Source organism: Tachyglossus aculeatus, chromosome 8 (assembly GCF_015852505.1).
Source record: "Tachyglossus aculeatus isolate mTacAcu1 chromosome 8, mTacAcu1.pri, whole genome shotgun sequence".
Taxonomy (NCBI): Eukaryota; Metazoa; Chordata; class Mammalia; order Monotremata; family Tachyglossidae; genus Tachyglossus; species Tachyglossus aculeatus.
Window position 1 is genome coordinate 35,864,157 of NC_052073.1, and position 22,464 is coordinate 35,886,620.

The 22,464-nt window shown below is 50.0% G+C and overlaps 1 protein-coding gene across 1 annotated transcript in view; it reads left to right on the forward strand.

Moving 5' to 3' along the window:
- The window catches only part of CSNK2A1 (casein kinase 2 alpha 1), a 38,786-nt gene that overhangs the window by 13,063 nt on the left and 3,259 nt on the right, over positions 1–22,464 (forward strand). Inside the window, exons 5-10 of the mRNA XM_038750060.1 lie at positions 4,019–4,078; positions 8,950–9,033; positions 12,458–12,568; positions 15,920–16,021; positions 16,148–16,248; positions 21,476–21,624. Of these exons, the coding sequence (XP_038605988.1) occupies positions 4,019–4,078; positions 8,950–9,033; positions 12,458–12,568; positions 15,920–16,021; positions 16,148–16,248; positions 21,476–21,624 (607 nt within the window). The remainder of the gene's footprint in view (positions 1–4,018; positions 4,079–8,949; positions 9,034–12,457; positions 12,569–15,919; positions 16,022–16,147; positions 16,249–21,475; positions 21,625–22,464) is intronic.

The following is a 22,464-nucleotide window of genomic DNA, read 5'->3' on the forward strand; positions in this document are numbered from 1 at the left end:
ACGACAAGCTGGCAGTCCAACTTACGGTCTAAACAGCCTCTGTTCTTTCAGCTGTATTTATTGAGCGCTTACTATGCGCAGAGCACTGTACTGAGCGCTTGGGGGGAGTCCAATGGAACAGCAGAACAGACCCATTCCCTGCCCACAAGGAGCCGACAGTCTGGAGGGTGAGACGACCAGTAAGAGATGTACAGAGCTACATAAATTCACTCATTCAGTCGTATTTATTGAGCGCTTACTGGGTGCAGAGCACTGTACTAAGCGCTTGGGGGGAGTCCAGTGGAACAGCAGAGCAGACCCATTCCCTGCCCACAAGAAGCTGACAGTCCAACTTACGGTCTAAACAGCCTCTGTTCTTTCAGCTGTATTTATTGAGCGCTTACTATGTGCAGAGCACTGTACTAAGCGCTTGGGGGGAGTCCAATAGAACAACAGAACAGACCCATTCCCTGCCCACAAGGAGCCGACAGTCTGGAGGGTGAGACGACCAGTAAGAGATGTACATAGCTACATAAATTCACTCATTCAGTTGTATTTATTGAGCGCTTACTGTGTGCAGAGCACTGTACTAAGCGCTTGGGGGGAGTCCAGCGGAACAGCAGAACAGGCCCATTCCCTGCCCACAAGGAGCCGACAGTCTGGAGGGTGAGACGACCAGTAAGAGATGTACAGAGCTACATAAATTCACTCATTCAGTCGTATTTATTGAGCGCTTACTGTGTGCAGAGCACTGTACTAAGCGCTTGAGAGCAGCAAGCCGGGCAGGAGTCGAACCGACAATCTTCTGATCCGTCGTCAGACGCGACTGACTACTGACCGACTACGGACTGAATGAATAAATAAATTCATTCGGTGGTATTTATTGAGCGCTTTCTGTGTGTAGAGCACTGTACTAAGCGCTTGGGGGGAGTCCAGTGGAACAGCAGAACAGACCCATTCCCTGCCCACAAGGAGCCGACAGTCCGGAGGGTGAGAAGACCAGTAAGAGATGTACATAACTACATAAATTCATTCACTCAATCGTATTTATTGAGCGCTTACTGTGTGCAGAGCACTGTACTAAGCGCTTGGGGGGAGTCCAGTGGAACAGCAGAACAGACCCATTCCCTGCCCACAAGGAGCCGACAGTCTGGAGGGGGAGACGACCAGTAAGAGATGTACATAGCTACATAAATTTCATTCAGTCGTATTTATTGAGCGCTTACTATGTGCAGAGCACTGTACTAAGCGCTTGAGAGCAGCAAGCCAGGCAGGAGTCAAACCGACAATCTTCTGATCCGTCGTCAGACGCGACTGACTACCGACCGACTACGGACTGAATGAATAAATACATTCATTCGGTGGTATTTATTGAGCGCTTTCTGTGTGCAGAGCACTGTACTAAGCGCTTGGGAGCAGCAAGCCGGGCAGGAGTCAAACCGCCACTCTTCCGATTTGTAGTTAGACGCGACTGACTACTGACCGATTACTGACTGAATAAATAAATTCATTCGGTGGTATTTATTGAGCGCTTCCTGTGTGCAGAGCACTGTACTAAGCGCGTAAGAGCAGCAAGCCGGGCAGGAGTCGAACCGACAGCCTTCTGATTTGTTGTCAGACGCGACTGACTACCGACCGACTACTGACTGAATGAACGAATAAATTCATCCGGTGGTATTTATTGAGCGCTTCCTGTGTGCAGGGCACTGTACTAAGCGCTTGAGAGCAGCAAGCCGGGCAGGAGTCGAACCAACAATCTTCCAATTTGTAGTTAGACGTGACTGACTACTGACCGACTACGGACTGAATGAATGAATAAATTCATTCGGTGGTATTTATTGAGCGCTTCCTGTGTGCAGAGCACTGTACTAAGCGCTTGAGAGCAGCAAGCCGGGCAGGAGTCGAACCGACAACCTTCTCATTCGTCGTCAGATGCGACTGACTACCGACCGACCACTGACTGAATGAATAAATAAATTCACTCGGTGGTATTTATTGAGCGCTTCCTGTGTGCAGAGCACTGTACTAAGCGCTTGAGAGCAGCAAGCCAGGCAGGAGTCGAACCGACAATCTTCTGATCCGTCGTCAGACGCTACTGACTACCGACTGAATGAATAAATAAATTCATTCGGTGGTATTTATTGAGCGCTTCCTGTGTGCAGAGCACTGTACTAAGCGCTTGAGAGCAGCAAGCCAGGCAGGAGTCGAACCGACAATCTTCTGATCCGTCGTCAGACGCTACTGACTACCGACTGAATGAATAAATAAATTCATTCGGTGGTATTTATTGAGCGCTTCCTGTGTGCAGAGCACTGTACTAAACGCTTGAGAGCAGCAAGCCAAGCAGGAGTCGGACCGACAATCTTCCGATTCGTCGTCAGATGCGACTGACTACCAACCGACTACTGACTGAATGAACGAATAAATTCATCCGGTGGTATTTATTGAGCGCTTCCTGTGTGCAGAGCACTGTACTAAGCGCTTGAGAGCAGCAAGCCGGGCAGGAGTCGAACTGACAATCTTCCGATTCGTAGTCAGATGCGACTGACTACAGACCGACTACTGACTGAATGAATAAATAAATTCATTCGGTGGTATTTATTGAGCGCTTCCTGTGTGCAGAGCACTGTACTAAACGCTTGAGAGCAGCAAGCCAAGCAGGAGTCGGACCGACAATCTTCCGATTCGTCGTCAGATGCGACTGACTACCAACCGACTACTGACTGAATGAACGAATAAATTCATCCGGTGGTATTTATTGAGCGCTTCCTGTGTGCAGAGCACTGTACTAAGCGCTTGAGAGCCGCAAGCCAAGCAGGAGTCGAACCGACAATCTTCTGATTGGTCGTCAGACGCGACTGACTACCGACCGACCACTGACTGAATGAATAAATAAATTCATTCGGTGGTATTTATTGAGCGCTTCCTGTGTGCAGAGCACTGTACTAAGCGCTTGAGAGCAGCAAGCCAAGCAGGAGTCGAACCGACAACCTTCTGATTCGTCGTCAGACGCGACTGACTACCGACCGACTACTGACTGAATGAACAAATAAATTCATTCGGTGGTATTTATTGAGCGCTTCCCGTGTGCAGAGCACTGTACTAAGCGCTTGGGAGAGTCCAATAGGAGAATAAACAGACCCATTCCTTGCCCACAGCGAGCTCACCGTCTAGAGAGGGAGACGGACGTGAGGAGAAATCAATAAATGGAAGATACACAGCCGTGTTTATTGAGCGCTTACTCTGTGCAGAGCACTGGACTGAGCGCCCGGGGGGGTGTCCAATATAGCAGACACCTTCCCTGCCCCCCAGTGAGCTGACGGTCTACATGGAGAAGCAGCGTGGCTCAGTGGAAAGAGCACGGGCTTGGGAGTCAGAGGTCATGGGTTCGAATCCCGGCTCCACCACTTATCAGCTGTGTGACTTTGGGCAAGTCACTTCACTTCTCTGTGCCTCAGTTCCCTCATCTGTGAAATGGGGATGAAGACTGGGAGCCCCCCGTGGGACAACCTGATCACCTTGTATCCCCCCCCAGCGCTTAGAACAGTGCTCTGCACATAGTAAGCGCTTAATAAATGCCATCATTATTGTTATTATGAGTGAAAAATAAATAAAAATAGTAGGGGGTTTAGTGGAGGGAAGCTCCCCCATCCCCTAGAAGTTGGGGAAGTCACCGATTCCCCCCCGTTGCCCCGGAGTGCTCAGTACAGTGCCCCGCGCCCGGTAAATACTATTGACGGGTCGACTGGTGAGAGCCGGACCCGCTAGTTCCAAAGCGTTCAGTACAGTGCCCAGCCGCAGCGAGCGCTCAGTAAGTAGCCGTGATGGGCCCGTTGGCTGTTTGGTAACGGGGGCGCCCCTTCTCCGCCGAGTGACCTTGGATCGGTCATTTCCCTTCACTTAGAAGGACTAGCGGGGAGGGCCCGGGGCTGGGGGGGGGGGGTCAAGGATGTGGGTTGTCACCCCTGTCATCTGTTGGGTTACACGCCTGTACACGCGTGTCCACACGCGTGCCCGCCCGCGCCCTCTGTCCCCACAGCAACTGTACCAGACGCTAACGGACTACGACATCCGGTTTTACATGTACGAGATCCTCAAGGTGAGCGGGGGCGGCGGGGCGGGGGGGGGGGGGGGGCGCACCGCCGACCGGTGCTATGTACTGAGCGCTTCCTGAGCACCTGGTAAGCGCTTAATAAATCACCAGCGTCATCAGTCGTATTTATTGAGCGCTTACTGTGCGCAGAGCACTGGACCGAGCGCTTGGGAGAGTCCAGCCCGGCAGGGTTGGGAGACGCGTTCCCTGACCAGAACGAGCAACCCGTCGGGGCTGTGTATTGAGCCCAAATCAGTCGGTGCTATGTATTGAGCGCTTCCTGTGAGGCGAGCCCTGTAGTAAGCGGTCGGGAGAGTCTGATGCGAAAAGATGCGTTCCCCGCCCACAAGGAGCTGACAGTCTGTCAATCCGGCGATGGTATTGATTGAGCGCTCACTGTGTGCTATTTATTGAGCGCTTCCTGAGCACATAGTAAGCGCTTAATAAATCACCATCGTCATCAATCGTATTTATTGAGCGCTTACTGTGCGCAGAGCACTGGACCGAGCGCTTGGGAGAGTCCAGCCCGGCAGGGTTGGGAGACGTGTTCCCTGACCAGAAAGAGCAACCCGTCGGGGCTGTGTATTGAGCCCAAATCAGTCGGTGCTATGTATTGAGCGCTTCCTGTGAGGCGAGCCCTGTAGTAAGCGGTCGGGAGAGTCCGATGCGAAGGAGTGGGTAGACGCGTTCCCCGCCCACAAGGAGCTGACAGTCCGTCAATCCGGCGATGGTATTTATTGAGCGCTCACTGTGTGCTATTTGTTGAGCGCTCACTGTGTGCAGAGCACTGTGGGAAACGGTTCATTCACTCAGTCGTATTTACTGAGCGCTTACTGTGTGCAGAGCACTGGACTGAGCGCTTGAGACTAATAATAAGCGCTCTCCCCCTTGTAGACTGCGAGCCCACTGTTGGGCAGGGACCCTCTCTCGATGTTGCCAACTTGGACTTCCCAAGCGCTTAGTACAGTGCTCTGCACTCAGTAAGCGCTCAATAAATACGATTGAGGATGATGATGACTTATTAAGCGCTTACTATGTGCCGCGCACTGTTCTAAGCACTGGGGAGGTTCCAAGGTGATCAGGTTGTCCCCCGGGGGGCTCCCGGTCTTCATCCCCATTTGACAGATGAGGGAACTGAGGCCCGGAGAAGTGAAGTGACTGGCCCCAAGTCACCCAGCTGACAGTTGGCGGCGCCGGGATTTGAACCCACGACCTCGGGCTCCCAAGCCTGGGCTCTTCCCACCGAGCCGCGCTGTTTTATCGATTATTAACGTCCGTCTCCCCTTCTCGACCGGCAGCTCGTTGTGGGGAGAGACCGCGTCCACCCACTCTGTCATACTGAACTCTCCCGACCGCTTAGTGCCGCGGTGGAGGCGGGATTCGAACCCGGGTCCTCCCGGCTCCCAGGCCCGGGCTCTTCCCGCTGGGCCGCGGGGAAGGGATGAGCGTCGCGCCTCCGCCGGGGGAACTGCCCCGTTCTGAGCGAAAGCCGACCGGGTTGACTCGCGTAATTGCCTCTCCCCCCGAAAAAAATAATCCCTCTTTCCGCTCACCCCCGCAGCTCTTGGCGAGGAAGTAAAGGACGGTTTTCGTGGGCCCCGGGGTGGGCGTTACGACTCGCATAATTGCCCCCCGTCCCCCGTCCCCCCAATAATCTCTCCTCTCCTCCCGCTCACCCCCGCAGCTCTTGGCGAGGAAGTAAAGGACAATTTTCGTGGGCCCCGGGGTGGGCGTTACGATTCGCATAATTGCCCCCGTCCCCGTCCCCCCAATAATCTCTCCCGTCCTTCCGCTCACCCCCGCAGCTCTTGGCGAGGAAGTAAAGGACGATTTTCGTGAGCCCCGCGGTGGGCATTACGACTCACATAATTGCCTCCACCCCGCCCCCCCATAATCTCTCCTCTCCTCCCGCTCACCCTCGCAGCTCTTGGCGAGGAAGTAAAGGACGATTTTCGTGGGCCCCGGGGTGGGCGTTATGACTCGCATAATTGCGTCCCCCCCCCCGATAATCTCTCCCATCCTTCCGCTCACCCCTGCAGCTCTTGGTGAGGAAGTAAAGGACGATTTTCGTGAGCCCCGACGCTTACACCGGGGTGGGCGTTACGACTCACATAATTGCCTCCCCCCCACCCCCCGATAATCTCTCCTCTCCTTCCGCTCACCCCCGCAGCTGTTGGCGAGGAAGTAAAGGACGATTTTGGTGGGCCCCGGGGTGGGCGTTACGACTCACATAATTGCCTCCCCCCCAACCCCGATAATCTCTCCTCTCCTTCCGCTCACCCTCGCAGCTCTTGGCGAGGAAGTAAAGGACGATTTTCGTGGGCCCCGGGGTGGGCGTTACGACTCGCATAATTTCCCCCTGTCCCCCGTCCCCTCAATAATCTCTCCCGTCCTTCCACTCACTCCCGCTGCTCTTGGCGAGGAAGTAAAGGACGATTTGCGTGAGCCCCGCGGTGGGCGTTACGACTCACATAATTGCCTCCTCCCCGCCCCCCGATAATCTCTCCTCTCCTTCCGCTCACCCTCGCAGCTCTTGGCGAGGAAGTAAAGGACGATTTTCGTGAGCCCCGCGGTGGGCATTACGACTCACATAATTGCCTCCCCCCCAACCCCGATAATCTCTCCTCTCCTTCCGCTCACCCTCGCAGCTCTTAGCGAGGAAGTAAAGGACGATTTTCGTGGGCCCCGGGGTGGGCATTATGACTCGCATAATTGCCTCCCCACCCCCCCGTCCCCCCAATAATCTCTCCCGTCCTTCCACTCACCCCTGCAGCTCTTGGCGAGGAAGTAAAGGACGATTTTTGTGAGCCCCGATGCTTACACCGGGGTAGGCATTACGACTCGCATAATTGCCTCTCCTCTGCCCCCCCCATAATCCCTCCCGTCCTTCCGCTCACCCACGCAGCTCTTGGCGAGAAAGTAAAGGACGATTTTCCTGAGCCCCGATGCGTACACCACGATGGGCATTACGACTCACATAATTGCCTCCCCTCCGCCCCCACAATAATCTCTCCTCTCCTTCCGCTCACCCCCGCAGCTCTTGGCGAGGAAGTAAAGGACGATTTCGTGGGCCCCGGGATGGGCGTTACACGACTCGCATAATTGCCCCCGTCCCCCCATTAATCTCTCCCGTCCTCCCGCTCACCCCCGCAGCTCTTGGCGAGGAAGTAAAGGACGATTTTCGTGAGCCCCGCGGTGGGCGTTACGACTCGCATAATTGCCTCCCCCCCCCCCCGCCCCCCGATAATCTCTCCTCTCCTTCTGCTCACCCTCGCAGCTCTTGGCGAGGAAGTAAAGGACGGTTTTCGTGGGCCCCGGGGTGGGCATTACGACTCGCATAATTGCCTCCCTCCGTCCCCCCGATAATCTCTCCCGTCCTTCCGCTCACCCCCGCAGCTCTTGGCGAGGAAGTAAAGGACGATTTTCGTGAGCCCCAATGCTTACACCGGGGTAGGCATTACGACTCGCATAATTGCCTCTCCTCTGCCCCCCCCCCCAATAATCTCTCCTCTCCTTCCACTCACCCACGCAGCTGTTGGCGAGGAAGTAAAGGACGATTTTCGTGGGCCCCGGGGTGGGCGTTATGACTCGCATAATTGCCTCCCCCCCAATAATCCCTCCCGTCCTTCCGCTCACCCCCGCGGCTCTTGGCGAGGAAGTAAAGGACGATTTTCATGAGCCCCGATGCTTACACCAGGGTAGGCGTTACGACTCGCATAATTGCCTCCCCTCCGCCCCCCCAATAATCTCTCCTCTCCTTCCGCTCACCCCCGCAGCTCTTGGCGAGGAAGTAAAGGACGATTTGCATGAGCCCCGCGGTGGGCATTACAACTCACATAATTGCCTCCCCCCCGCCCCCTGATAATCTCTCCTCTCCTTCCGCTCACCCTCGCAGCTCTTGGCGAGGAAGTAAAGGACGATTTTCGTGGGCCCCGGGGTGGGCGTTACAACTCGCATAATTGCCTCCCCCTCCCCAATAATCTATTCCCTCCTTCCGCTCACCCCCGCAGCTCTTGGCGAGGAAGTAAAGGACGATTTTCGTGAGCCCCGATGCCTACACCGGGGTGGGCGTTACGACTCGCATAATTGCCTCCCCCCCACCCCCCAATAATCTCTCCTCTCCTTCCGCTCACCCACGCAGCTCTTGGCGAGGAAGTAAAGGACGATTTTCGTGGGCCCTGGGGTGGGCATTACGACTCACATAATTGCCTCCCCCCGTCCCCCCAATAATCTCTCCCGTCCTTCCACTCACCCACGCAGCTCTTGGCGAGGAAGTAAAGGACGGTTTTCGTGGGCCCCGATGCTTACACTGGGGTGGGCATTACGACTCGCATAATTGCCTCCCCTCCGCCCCCCCCCAATAATCTCTCTCCTCCTTCCGCTCACCCCAGCAGCTCTTGGCGAGGAAGTAAAGGACGATTTTCCTGAGCCCCGATGCTTACACCGTGGTGGGCGTTACGACTCGCATAATTGCCTCCCCTCCGCCCCCCCCAGTAATCTCTCCTCTCCTTCCGCTCACCCCCGCAGCTCTTGGCGAGGAAGTAAAGGACGATTTTCCTAAGCCCCGATGCTTAGAGAGAGGAGCGGCTCGTGGTGGGCGGGAAACGCGTCTGTCTATCATTGTACCGGGCTCTCCCAGAGGTGTAGTCCAGTGCCCTGCACACAGTAAGCGCCCAATAAATACGAATGAGCGAGGCGAAGCCGGGATCAGACCATCTCCCTGATTCCTGGGTGAAACGGGCTGACAGCGGGAGGGATTTCAGTTAGACGTAAGGCGGAGCCCACCGGCAGCGAAGAGGCGCCGGGAGGGAGGAGAGGGTAGAGCTTCCCGCCTCCCTCACGCGCGCGGGTCTCCGTCCCCCCCGTCCCCCCTCCAGGCCCTGGATTACTGCCACAGCATGGGGATCATGCACAGAGATGTCAAGCCCCACAACGTCATGATCGACCACGAGCACAGAAAGGTACCCGGCGAATCTCCCCCTCTCCTCCCCGCCTCCACACCGGCTGGGCACGGGGAGGCTCTCCCCATTCCCCTCGCTCTTTTGGGATGGGGAGAGGCCGGGGGGGGAGACGGTCCTCGTGGGGGTAACCCTCCACGAGAGGGGTGGGGCAATTACGAGGGGAATTTTAGTCTGGCAGGAAGGAGAGTAGGAGGGGAAGATCGGAGGCCGGGGAGAGACGGTCCTCGTCGGGGTAGCCGCAGAGCAGAGGTGGGGCAATTATGAGGGGAGTTTAATAATAATAATAATAATAATAACAACGAGGGCATTTATTAAGCGCTTACTATGCGCAAAGCACTTTTCTAAGCGCTGGGGAGGTTTCAGGGCGATCAGATCCCGGGGGCTCCCAGTCGTCATCCCCATTTGACAGGTGAGGGAACTGAGGCCCAGAGAAGCGAAGTGGCTCGCCCAAAGTCACCCAGCTTGACAGTTGGCGGAGCCGGGATTCGAACCCGTGATCTCTGACTCCAAAGCCCGGGCTCTTTCCGCTGAGCCGCGCTGCTTCTCCAGGGTTTAGTCCGGCAGGAAGGAGAGTAGGGGAGATCGGAGGGCGGGGAGTGACGGTGCTCGTCGGGGTAGCCCCGGAGCAGAGGTGGGGCGGTTATGAGGGGAGTTTAGCCTGGCAGGAAGGAGAGTAGGAGGGAAAAATTGGAGACTGGAGAGAGAGAGGCCTTGGGGTAGCCCCAAAACGGGTGGGGCAATTCCGAGGGGAATTTAGCCTGGCAGGAAGGAGAGTAGGAGGGAAAAATTGGAGACTGGAGAGAGTCCTTGGGGTAGCCCCAAAATGGGTGGGGCAATTACGAGGGGAATTTAGCCTGGCAGGAAGGAGAGTAGGAGGGAAAAATTGGAGACTGGAGTCCTTGGGGTAGCCCCAAAATGGGTGGGGCAATTATGAGGGGAATTTAGCCTGGCAGGAAGGAGAGGAGGGGAGGATCGGAGGCCAGGGAGAGTTGGCCCTAGAACAGGAGTGGGGCAATTACGAGGGGAATTTAGTGTGGCAGGAAGGGAGAGTAGGAGGGAAAAATTGGAGACTGGAGAGAGAGAGTCCTCGGGGTAGCCCCAAAACGGGTGGGGCAATTACAAGGGGAATTTAGCGTGGCAGGAAGGAGAGGAGGGGAAGATCGGAGGCCGGGGAGAGTTGGCCCTAGAACAGGACTGGGGCAATTACGAGGGGAATTTAGCGTGGCAGGAAGGAGAGTAGGAGGGAAAAATTGGAGACTGGAGAGAGAGAGTCCTCAGGGTAGCCCCAAAACGGGTGGGGCAATTACGAGGGGAAGTTAGCCTGGCAGGAAGGAGAGTAGGAGGGGGAAGTTTGGAGTCCGGGGAGAGTTGGCCCTAGAACAGGACTGGGGCGATTACGAGGGGAATTTAGTGTGGCAGGAAGGAGGGTAGGAGGGAAAAATTGGAGACTGGAGAGAGTCCTCGGGGTAGCCCCAAAACGGGTGGGGCAATTACGAGGGGAATTTAGCCTGGCAGGAAGGAGAGGAGGGGAAGATCAGAGGCCGGGGAGAGTTGGCCCTAGAACAGGACTGGGGCAATTACGAGGGGAATTTAGCGTGGCAGGAAGGAGAGTAGGAGGGAAAAATTGGAGACTGGAGAGAGTCCTCGGGGTAGCCCCAAAACAGGTGGGGCAGTTATGAGGGGAATTTAGCCTGGCAGGAAGGAGAGGAGGGGAAGATCGGAGGCTGGGGAAAGTTGGCCCTAGAACAGGACTGGGGCAATTACGAGGGGAATTTAGTGTGGCAGGAAGGAGAGTAGGAGGGAAAAATTGGAGACTTGAGAAAGAGAGGCCTCGGGGTAGCCCCAAAACGGGTGGGGCAATTACGAGGGGAATTTAGCCTGGCAGGAAGGAGAGTAGGAGGAAAAAATTGGAGACTGGAGAGAGAGAGTCCTCGGGGTAGCCCCAGAACAGGTGGGGCAATTACAAGGGGAATTTAGCCTGGCAGGAAGGGAGAGTAGAAGGGAAAAATTGGAGACTGGAGAGGAAGAGTCCTTGGGGTAGCCCCAAAACAGGTGGGGCAATTATGAGGGGAATTTAGCCTGGCAGGATGGAGAGGAGGGGAAGATTGGAGGCCGGGGAGAGTTGGCCTTAGAACAGGACTGTGGCAATTACGAGGGGAATTTAGCCTGGCAGGAAGGAGAGTAGGAGGGAAAAATTGGAGACTGGAGAGAGAGAGGCCTCGGGGTAGCCCTAAAACAGGTGGGGCAATTACGAGGGGAAGTTAGCCTGGCAGGAAGGAGAGGAGGGGAAGATTGGAGGCTGGGGAGAGTTGGCCTTAGAACAGGACTGGGGCAATTATGAGGGGAATTTAGCCTGGCAGGAAGGAGAGTAGGAGGGAAAAATTGGAGACTGGAGAGAGTCCTCGGGGTAGCCCCAGAACGGGTGGGGCTATTATGAGGGGAATTTAGCCTGGCAGGAAGGAGAGGAGGGGAGGATCAGAGGCCAGGGAGAGTTGGCCCTAGAACAGGACTGGGGCAATTACGAGGGGAATTTAGTGTGGCAGGAAGGGAGAGTAGGAGGGAAAAATTGGAGACTTGAGAGAGAGAGGCCTCGGGGTAGCCCCAAAATGGGTGGGACAATTCCGAGGGGAATTTAGCCTGGCAGGAAGGAGAGGCGGGGAAGATCGGAGGCCGGGGAGAGTTGGCCCTAGAACAGGACTGGGGCAATTACGAGGGGAATTTAGCCTGGCAGGAAGGAGAGTAGGAGGGCAAAATTGGAGACTGGAGAGAGAGAGGCCTCGGGGTAGCCCTAAAACAGGTGGGGCAATTCCGAGGGGAATTTAGCCTGGCAGGAAGGAGAGGAGGGGAAGATCGGAGGCCGGGGAGAGTTGGCCCTAGAACAGGACGGGGGCAATTACGAGGGGAATTTAGTGTGGCAGGAAGGAGAGTAGGAGGGAAAAATTGGAGACTGGAGAGAGAGAGTCCTCGGGGTAGCCCCAGAACGGGTGGGGCAATTCCGAGGGGAATTTAGCCTGGCAGGAAGGAGAGGAGGGGAAGATCGGAGGCTGGGGAGAGTTGGCCCTAGAACAGGACTGGGGCAATTACGAGGGGAATTTAGCGTGACAGGAAGGAGAGTAGGAGGGAAAAATTGGAGACTGGAGAGAGAGAGTCCTCGGGGTAGCCCCAGAACGGGTGGGGCAATTCCGAGGGGAATTTAGCCTGGCAGGAAGGAGAGGAGGGGAAGATCGGAGGCCGGGGAGAGTTGGCCTTAGGACAGGACTGGGGCAATTACGAGGGGAATTTAGCGTGGCGGGAAGGAGAGGAGGAGGGGGAAATGGGAGGTCGGGAAGAGGCTGGGGGGCTCCGGCCGCCCTCCCGCCCCCCAGCCCGGGACCCAGCGCTTCGTCCCCTTCCTCCTCCTCCTCCTCCTCCTCCCGGCGCTCAGTTGCGGCTGATCGACTGGGGCCTGGCCGAGTTCTACCACCCGGGGCAGGAGTACAACGTGCGAGTCGCCTCCCGCTACTTCAAGGGGCCCGAGCTCCTCGTCGACTACCAGGTGAGCGCCCGTCGGGATTGGGGTGGGGGTGGGGGGCGCCCGACGGGAGGCTGGGAGAGACTCCCCCCCCGCCTTCGCCCCCTGAGGATGCCAACCGACCCCTCCCCGGGGATAACTTCCCGACCTCATTGGGCACTCCCCGGGTGCGGAGCGCTGTACTGAGCGCTTTGGGAGAGTCCGGGGGAGCACAGCACATCGTCCCGCGCCCGCGGCCCTGGGCCGACCCTTGTCTCTGATGAGGAGGCGGTGAGACAGGTGCACTCACACTCACACTCACACTCTTCGGGTCAGGCCGGGCACGTGGGCACTATACTGAGCGCCCACTGTCGGGTAGGGACCGTCTCTCTATGTTGCCAACTTGGACTTCCCAAGCGCTTAGTACAGTGCTCTGCACATAGTAAGCGCTCAATAAATATGATTGATTGATTGATTCTGGGCCTCAGTTGGCTCATCTGCCAAATGGGGATGGAGCCCGTGAGCCCCACGGGGTATAACCTGATCACCTCGCGTCTCCGCTGGTGCCTGGCATGTAGTGAGTGCTTGCAGCGTGGCTCAGTGGAAAGAGCCCGGGCTTTGGAGTCACGGGTCCTGAGTTCAAATCCCGGCTCCACCCCTTGTCAGCTGGGTGGCTTTGAAAGAGCGGCTTCACTTCTCTGGGCCTCAGTGACCTCATCTGGAAAATGGGGATGAAGACTGGGACCACCTGCTGACCTAGTAACCTCCCCAGCGTGGCTCAGGGGAAAGAGCCCGGGCTTTGGGGTCAGAGGTCATGGGTTCGAGTCCCGGCTCCGCCACATGTCTGCTGTGTGACCTTGGGCAAGTCACTTCACTTCTCCGAGCCTCAGTTGCCTCATCTGTAAAACGGGGATTGACCGTGAGCCCCACGTGGGACAACCTGATCATCTTGTATCCCCTCCAGCGCTTAGAACAGTGCTTTGCACATAGTAAGCGCTTAGCAAATGCCATCATTATTAGAGCAGTGCTTGGCACATAGTAAGCGCTTAGCACATACCATTATCATTATTATTTACAAATGCACATAGTATTATTAGAGCAGTGCTTGGCACATAGTAAGCGCTTAGCACATACCCTGATCATTATTATTATTTACAAATAGCCCCCTTAGGGTCACTTATTGCACATAGTAAGCGCTTAACACATACAATTATCATTATTTTTATTTACAAATTGCCACCTTAGGGTCACTTATTTTACATAATATTATTAGAGCAGTGTTTGGCACATAGTAAGCGCTTAGCACATACCCTTATCATTATTATTATTTGCAAATAGCACCCTTAGGGTCACTTGTTGCACATAGTAAGTGCTTAAAACATACCATTATCATTATTATTATTTACAAGTAACCCCCTTTGGGTCACTTATTGCACATAGTATTATTAGAGCAGTGCTTGGCACATAGTAAGCGCTTAGCACATACCCTTATCATTATTATTATTTACAAATAGCCCCCTTAGGGTCACTTCTTGCACATAGTAAGCGCTTAACACATACCATTATCATTATTATTATTTACAAATAGCCCCCTTAAGGTCACTTATTGCACATAGTAGTATTAGAGCAGTGCTTGGCACAGAGTAAGCGCTTAGCACATACCATTATCATTATTATTTACAAATAGCCCCCTTAAGGTCACTTATCGCACATAGTAAGCGCTTAACACATACCATTATCATTATTATTATTTACAAATAGCCCCCTTAGGGTCACTTATTGCACATAGTATTATTAGAGCAGTGCTTGGCACGTAGTAAGCGCTTAGCACATACCCTTATCGTTATCATTATTTACAAATAGCCCCCTTAGGGTCACTTATTGCACGTAGTATTATTAGAGCAGTGCTTGGCACATAGTAAACACTTAGCACATACCATTATCATTATTATTATTTACAAATAGCCCCCTTCGGGTCACTTATTGCACATAGTAAGCGCTTAACACATACCATTATCATTATCATTATTTACAAATAGCCCCCTTCGGGTCACTTATTGCACATAGTAAGCGCTTAGCACATACCATTATCATTATTATTATTTACAAATAGCACCCTTAGTAGGGTCACTTATTGCACAAAGTAGTATTAGAGCAGTGCTTGGCACATAGGAAGCGCTTAGCACATGCCATTATCATTATTATTGTTTACAAATAGCCCCCTTAGGATCACTTATTGCACATAGTAAGCGCTTAACACATACCATTATCATTATTGTTTACAAATAGCCCCCTTAGGGTCACTTATTGCACATAGTATTATTAGAGCAGTGCTTGGCACATAGTAAACACTTAGCACATACCATTATCATTATTATTATTTACAAATAGCCCCCTTCGGGTCACTTATTGCACATAGTAAGCGCTTAGCACATACCATTATCATTATTATTATTTACAAATAGCCCCCTTAGGGTCACTTACTGCACATAGTATTATTAGAGCAGTGCTTGGCACATAGTAAGCGCTTAGCACATACCATTATCATTATTATTATTAACAAATAGCACGCTTAGGGTCACTTATTGCACATAGTATTATTAGAGCAGTGCTTGGCACATAGTAAGCGCTTAGCACATACCATCATCATTATTATTATTTGCAAATAACCCCCTTAGGGTCACTTATTGCACATAGTAAGCGCTTAGCACATACCATTATCATTATTATTATTTACAAATAGCCCCCTTAGGGTCACTTATTGCACATACACTTATTGCACATAGTATGCGCTTAGCAAATGCCATCATTATGAGAGCAGTGCTTGGCACATAGTAAGTGTTTAGCACATACCATTATCATTATTATTTACAAATAGCACCTTTAGGGTCACTTATTGCACATAGTATTATTAGAGCAGTGCTTGGCACATAGTAAGCGCTTAACACATACCATTATCATTATTATTATTTACAGATTAGCACCCTTGGGGTCACTTATTGCACATAGTAAGCGCTTAGCACATACCATCATCATTATTATTATTTACAAATAGCACCCTTATGGTCACTTATTGCACATAACACATACCATTATCATTATTATTATTTACAAATAGCCCCCTTAGGGTCACTTATTGCACATAGTATTATTAGAGCAGTGCTTGGCACATAGTAAGCGCTTTGCACATACCATTATCATTATTATTTTTTACAGAAAGCACCCTTAGGGTCACTTGTTGCACATAGTAAGCGCTTAATAAATGCTATCGTTATTATTATGATGATGACGACGGTGACCCCCGGGGGGGCGGGGGGGGGGCCGACGGGCGGGCGGGGCGGCGGCGGCGCCCCCCGGAGGTGACCGGGGGCACCGCCGGGGGGGTCGCGGGCGCAGATGTACGACTACAGCCTGGACATGTGGAGCCTGGGCTGCATGCTGGCCAGCATGATCTTCCGCAAGGAGCCCTTCTTCCACGGACACGACAACTACGACCAGGTGAGCGGCCCCGGGGGCGGGGGGACGGGGACGACAGGGGGGGGGGGGTCCAACGCCTGGGGGGGCGGGGGGCTGGGGGGGACGCCCACCCCGCCCTGAGCGGCGCGTCCCGTGGCTTTGGCGCAGCTGGTGAGAATAGCCAAGGTCCTGGGCACGGAGGACCTCTACGACTACATCGACAAGTACAACATCGAGCTGGACCCCAGGTTCAACGACATCTTGGGCAGGTGAGGCGCACCTTGGTCATCCAGTGGCATTTATTGAGCGCTTATTGTTCATTCATTCATTCAGTCGTATTTATTGAGCGCTGACTGCGTGCGGAGAAGCCGCGTGGGAAGAGCCCGGGCTTTAGAGTCAGAGGTCAATCAATCAGTCCTATTTATTGAGCGCTGACTGCGTGCGGAGAAGCCGCGTGGAAAGAGCCCGGGCTTTGGAGTCAGAGGTCAATCAATCAATCGTATTTATTGAGCGCTTACTGTGTACAGAGCACTGGACTAAGCGCTTAGGAAGTCCAAGTTGGCATCAGCTAGAGGCAGTCCCTACCCAACAGTGGGCTCACAATCAATCAATTAATCAATCGTATTTATTGAGCGCTTACTGCGTGCGGAGAAGCCGCGTGGCCCGGTGGAAAGAGCCTGGGCTTTGGAGTCAGAGGTCAATCAATCAGTCGACCGTATTTATTGAGCGCCTACTGCGTGCAGAGCACTGGACTAAGCGCTTGGGAAGTCCAAGTTGGCAACAGCTAGAGACGGGCCCTACCCAACAGTGGGCTCACAATCAATCAATCAATCAATTAATCGTACTTATTGAGCGCTTACTGCGCGCGGAGAAGCCGCGTGGCCCGGTGGAAAGAGCCCGGGCTTTGGAGTCAGAGGTCAATCAATCAGTCGATTGTATTTATTGAGCGCCTACTGTGTGCAGAGCACTGGACTAAGCGCTTGGGAGGTCCAAGTTGGCATCAGCTAGAGGCAGTCCCTACCCAACAGTGGGCTCACAATCAATCAATCAGTCAATCAGTCGTATTTATTGAGCGCTTACTGCGTGCGGAGCAGCCACGTGGCCCAGTGGATAGAGCCCGGGCTTTGGAGTCAGAGGTCAATCAATCTATCAATCTTATTTATTGAGCACTTACTGCATGCAGAGCACTGGACTAAGCGCTTGGGAGGTCCAAGTTGGCAGCAGCTAGAGGCGGTCCCTACCCAACAGTGGGCTCACAGTCAGTCAATCACTCGTATTTATTGAGCGCTTACTTCATGCAGAGAAGCCGCGTGGCCCAGTGGAAAGAGCGTGGGCTTTGGAGTCAGAGGTCAATCAATCAGTTTTATTTATTGAACACTTACTGCGTGCAGAGCACTGGACTAAGCGCTTGGGAAGTCCAAGTTGGCAGCAGCTAGAGGCGGTCCCTACCCAACAGTGGTCTCACAATCAATCAATCAGTCAATCAATCATATTTATTGAGCGCTTACTGCGTGCGGAGAAGCCGCGTGGCCCGGTGGAAAGAGCCTGGGCTTTGGAGTCAGAGGTCAATCAATCAGTCGATCGTATTTATTGAGCGCCTACTGCGTGCAGAGCACTGGACTAAGCGCTTGGGAAGTCCAAGTTGGCAGCAGCTAGAGGCGGTCCCTACCCAACAGTGGGCTCACAATCAATCAATCAGTCAATCAATCAATCGTATTTATTGAGCGCTTACTGCATGCAGAGAAGCTGGGTGGCCCGGTGGAAAGAGCCCGGGCTTTGGAGTCAGAGGTCAATCAATCAATCGTATTTATTGAGCGCTTACTGTGTGCAGAGCACTGGACTAAGCGCTTGGGAAGTCCAAGTTGGCAGCAGCTAGAGGCAGTCCCGACCCAACAGTGGGCTCACAATCAATCAATCAATCAATCAATCGTATTTAGAGAAGCAGCGTGGCTCAGTGGAGAAGAGCCCGGGCTTTGGAGTCAGAGGTCATGGGTTCAAATCCCGGCTCCGCCAATTGTCAGCTGTGTGACTTTGGGTGAGTCACTTCACTTCTCTGGGCCTCAGTTCCCTCATCTGTAAAATGGGGATGAAGACTGTGAGCCCCCTGTGGGACAACCTGATCACCTTGTAACCTCCCCAGCGCTTTGAACAGTGCTTTGCACATAGTAAGCGCTTAATAAATGCCATCATTATTATTATTATTATTATTATTTATTGAGCGCTTACTGTGTGCAGAACACTGGACTAAGCGCTTGGGAAGTCCAAGTTGGCAGCAGCGAGAGACGGTCCCTACCCAACAGTGGGCTCACAATCAATCAATCAGTGGTATTTATTGAGCGCTTCCTGTGTGCAGAGCACTGGACTAAGCGCTTGGGAAGTCCAAGTTGGCAACAGCTAGAAGCGGTCCCTGCCCAACAGCGGGCTCACAATCAGTCAGTCAGTCAATCAATCGTATTTATTGAGCGCTTACTGTGTGCTGAGCACTGTACTAAGCGCTTGGGAAGTCCAATTTGGCAAGATATAGAGACGGTCCCTACCCAACAGTGGGCTTACACTCTAGAACCTCTTCTTCTAAGAGGTTGCCCACCTTGAACGAGAACAAGAGAGAACCTGATGAGCTTTTTGAAGAGGCCACGGACACCGAGATAAAATCCAGGAATTATGTCGTGTACGGAAGAAGTTTGTTGAGGACCCCCGTGCCGAGGAGCCGCGGGGCCCGGGACTCAAGCGGTCCCTGTCTGCTGCGTGACCTTGGGCAAGTCGCTTGCCTGCTCTGGGCCTCGGTCCCCTCCTCTGGAAAATAATAATCCTAATAATAGCATTTGTTAATCGCTTACTATGTGCAAAGCACCGTTCTAAGCGCTGGGAAGGTTACAAGGTCATCAGGTTGTCCCACAAACATATATACGACCAAACAAACGAACAAAATAAAATAGAGTAGTAGAGTAATAAATCTGTACAAACATATATACGACAAAACAAATTAATAAAATAAATAGAATAGTATATAGAGTAATAAATCTGTACAAACATATATACGACAAAACAAATTAATAAAATAGAGTAATAAATCTGTACAAACATCTATACGACAAAACGAACAAAATAAAATAAATAGAATAGTGAATAGGGTAATAATTCTGTACAGACATATATACGACAAAACAAATGAACAGAATAAAATAAATAGAATAGTAAATGAATAGAGTAATAAATCTATACAGACATATATACGACAAAACAAATGAACAAAATAAAATAAATAGAATAGTAAATAGAGTAGTAAATCTGTACAGACATATATACGACAAAACAAATGAACAAAATAAAATAAATAGAATAGTAGAGTAATAAATCTGTACAAACATATATACGACAAAACAAATGAACAAAATAAAATAAATAGAATAGTAGAGTAATAAATCTGTACAAACATATATGCGACAAAACAAATGAACAAAATAAGTAGAATAGTAAATAAATAGAGTAATAAATCTGTACAAACATTTATACGACAAAACAGATGAACAAAATAAAATAAATAGAAGAGTAAATAGGGTAATAAATCTGTACAGACATATATACGACAAAACAAATGAACAAAATAAAATAGAATAGTAAATAGAGTAATAAATCTGTACAAACATATACGTCAAAACAAATGAACAAAATAAATAGAATAGTAAATAGAGTAATAAATCTGTACAGACATATATATGACAAAACAAATGAACAGAATAAAATAAATAGAATAGTAAATAAATAGAGTGATAAATCTGTACAGACATGTATACGACAAAACAAATGAACAAAATAAAATAAATAGAATAGTAAATAAATAGAGTGATAAATCTGTACAGACATGTATACGACAAAACAAGTGAACAAAATAGAGTAGTAAATAGAGTAATAAATCTGTACAAACATATATGACAAAACAAATGAATAGAGTAATAAATCTGTACAGACATATATACGACAAAACAGATGAACAAAATAAAATAAATAGAATCGTAAATAGAGTAATAAATCTGTACAAACATATATATGACAAAACAAAATAAAATAGAGTAGTAAATCTGTACAGACATATATACGACAAAACAAATGAACAAAATAAAATAAATAGAATAGTAAATAGAGTAATCTGTAGACATATATACGACAAAACAAATGAACAAAATAAAATAGAATAGTAAATAGAGTAATAAATCTGTACAGACATATATACGACAGAATGAAATAAAATAAATAGAATAGTAAATAGAGTAATAAATCTGTACGAACACATATACGACAAAACAAATGAACAAAATAAAATCAGTAGAATAGTAGAGTAATAAATCTGTACAGACATATATACGACAGAACAAATGAACAAAATAAAATAGAGTAGTGAATAGAGTAATAAATCTGTACAGACATATGTACGACAAAACAAATGAACAAAATAGAATAGAGTAGTAGAGTAATAAATCTGTACAGACATATATGCTACCAAACAAATGAACAAAATAAGAGTAGTGAATAAATAGAGTAATAAATCTGTACAGACATACGACAAAACAAAGGAACAAAATAAAATAAGTAGAATAGTAAATAGAGTAATAAATCTGTACAGACATATATATGACAAAACAAATGAACAAAAATAAATAGAACAGTAAATAGAGTAATAAATCTGTACAGACATATATATGACAAAACAAATAAACAAAATTAAATAGAATAGTAGAGTAATAAATCTGTACAGACATATACGACAAAACGAACAAAATAAAAAATAGAATAGTAAATAGAGTAATAAATCTATACTAACATATATACGACAAAAAAATGAACAAAATAAAATAAATAGAATAGTAAATAGAGCAATAAATCTGTACAGACATATATGCGACAAAACAAATGAACAAAATAAAATAGAGTAGTGAATAAATAGAATAATAAATCTGTACAGACATCTATACGACAAAACAAATTAACAAAATAAAATAGAGTAGTAAATAAATAGAGTAATAAATCTGTACAGGCATATATACGACAAAACAAATGAACAGAATAAAATAAATAGAATAGTAAATAGAGTAATAAATCTGTACAGACATATATACGACAAAACAAATGAACGAAATAAAATAGAATAGTCAATAAATAGAGTAATAAATCCGTCCCCTCAGAGCACTGTACTGAGCGCTCGGGAGGGTCTAGTAGGAGCCAGTCATCATCATCATCATCATCAATCGTATTTATTGAGCGCTTACTATGTGCAGAGCACTGTACTAAGCGCTTGGGAAGTACAAATTGGCAACATCTAGAGACGGTCCCTACCCAACAGTGGGCTCACAGTCTTAAAGGGACACACAGTCGTCACAGTTCCCGCCTCCCAGGAGGTGACTCCGGCGTTGGGGGGGGCGCCGCCGTTGCTGTCCATCGCGTGGTCAGTGGGGAAACTGAGGCCGGACGCGTCGTCTCCCCCCCCCCCCCTTTGCCCAGGCACTCTCGGAAGCGGTGGGAGCGCTTTGTGCACAGTGAGAACCAACACCTGGTGAGCCCCGAGGCCCTCGACTTCCTGGACAAGCTGCTGCGATACGACCACCAGTCCCGCCTCACCGCCCGCGAGGCCATGGAGCACCCCTACTTCTGTGAGTCAGGCACCCCCGCCGCCCCCCCAAAAATAATACCCCGCCTGGGTGTCATTCACTGGTGTTTATTGAGCGCTTATCGCGGGCCGAGCGCTGCGCTGAGCGCCTGGAAAGCTCAGGTCGGCAACGGAGACAGACGGTCCCTGCCCGCGGCGGGCTCACGGTCTAGAAGCGGGGAGGCGGGCGTCCAGACGAGACAACAGGCAGCAATAACTTCAATAGAAATAAGTAAAATTATGTGTGTGTGTGCGTGTGTGTAGCATCAATAGAAGTAAGTAAAATTAGAGATATATATATGTGTGTGTGTATATCTATATATATGTGTGTGTGTGTGTGTATATATATAGCATCAATAGAAATAAGTAAAATTAGAGATATATGTGTGTGTGTGTGTATATCTATATATATGTGTGTGTGTATATGGCATCAATAGAAATAAGTAAAATTAGAGATATATGTGTGTATGTATGTCTATGTGTGTGTGTGTGTGCGTGTGTGTATATAGCATCAATAGAAATAAGTAAAATTAGAGCTATATATGTGTGTGTATGTATATCTATATATGTGTGTGTGTGTGTGTATATATAGCATCAATAGAAATAAGTAAAATTAGAGATATATAGTGTGTGTGTGTGTATATATATAGCATCAATAGAAATAAGTAAAATTAGAGAGATGTGTATGTATATCTATATGTGTGTGCGTGTGTGCTTATAGCATCAATAGAAATAAGTAAAATTAGAGATATATGTGTGTATGTATATCTATATATGTGTGTGTGCGTGTGTGTATATAGCATCAATAGAAATAAGTAAAATTAGAGATATATGTGTGTGTGTG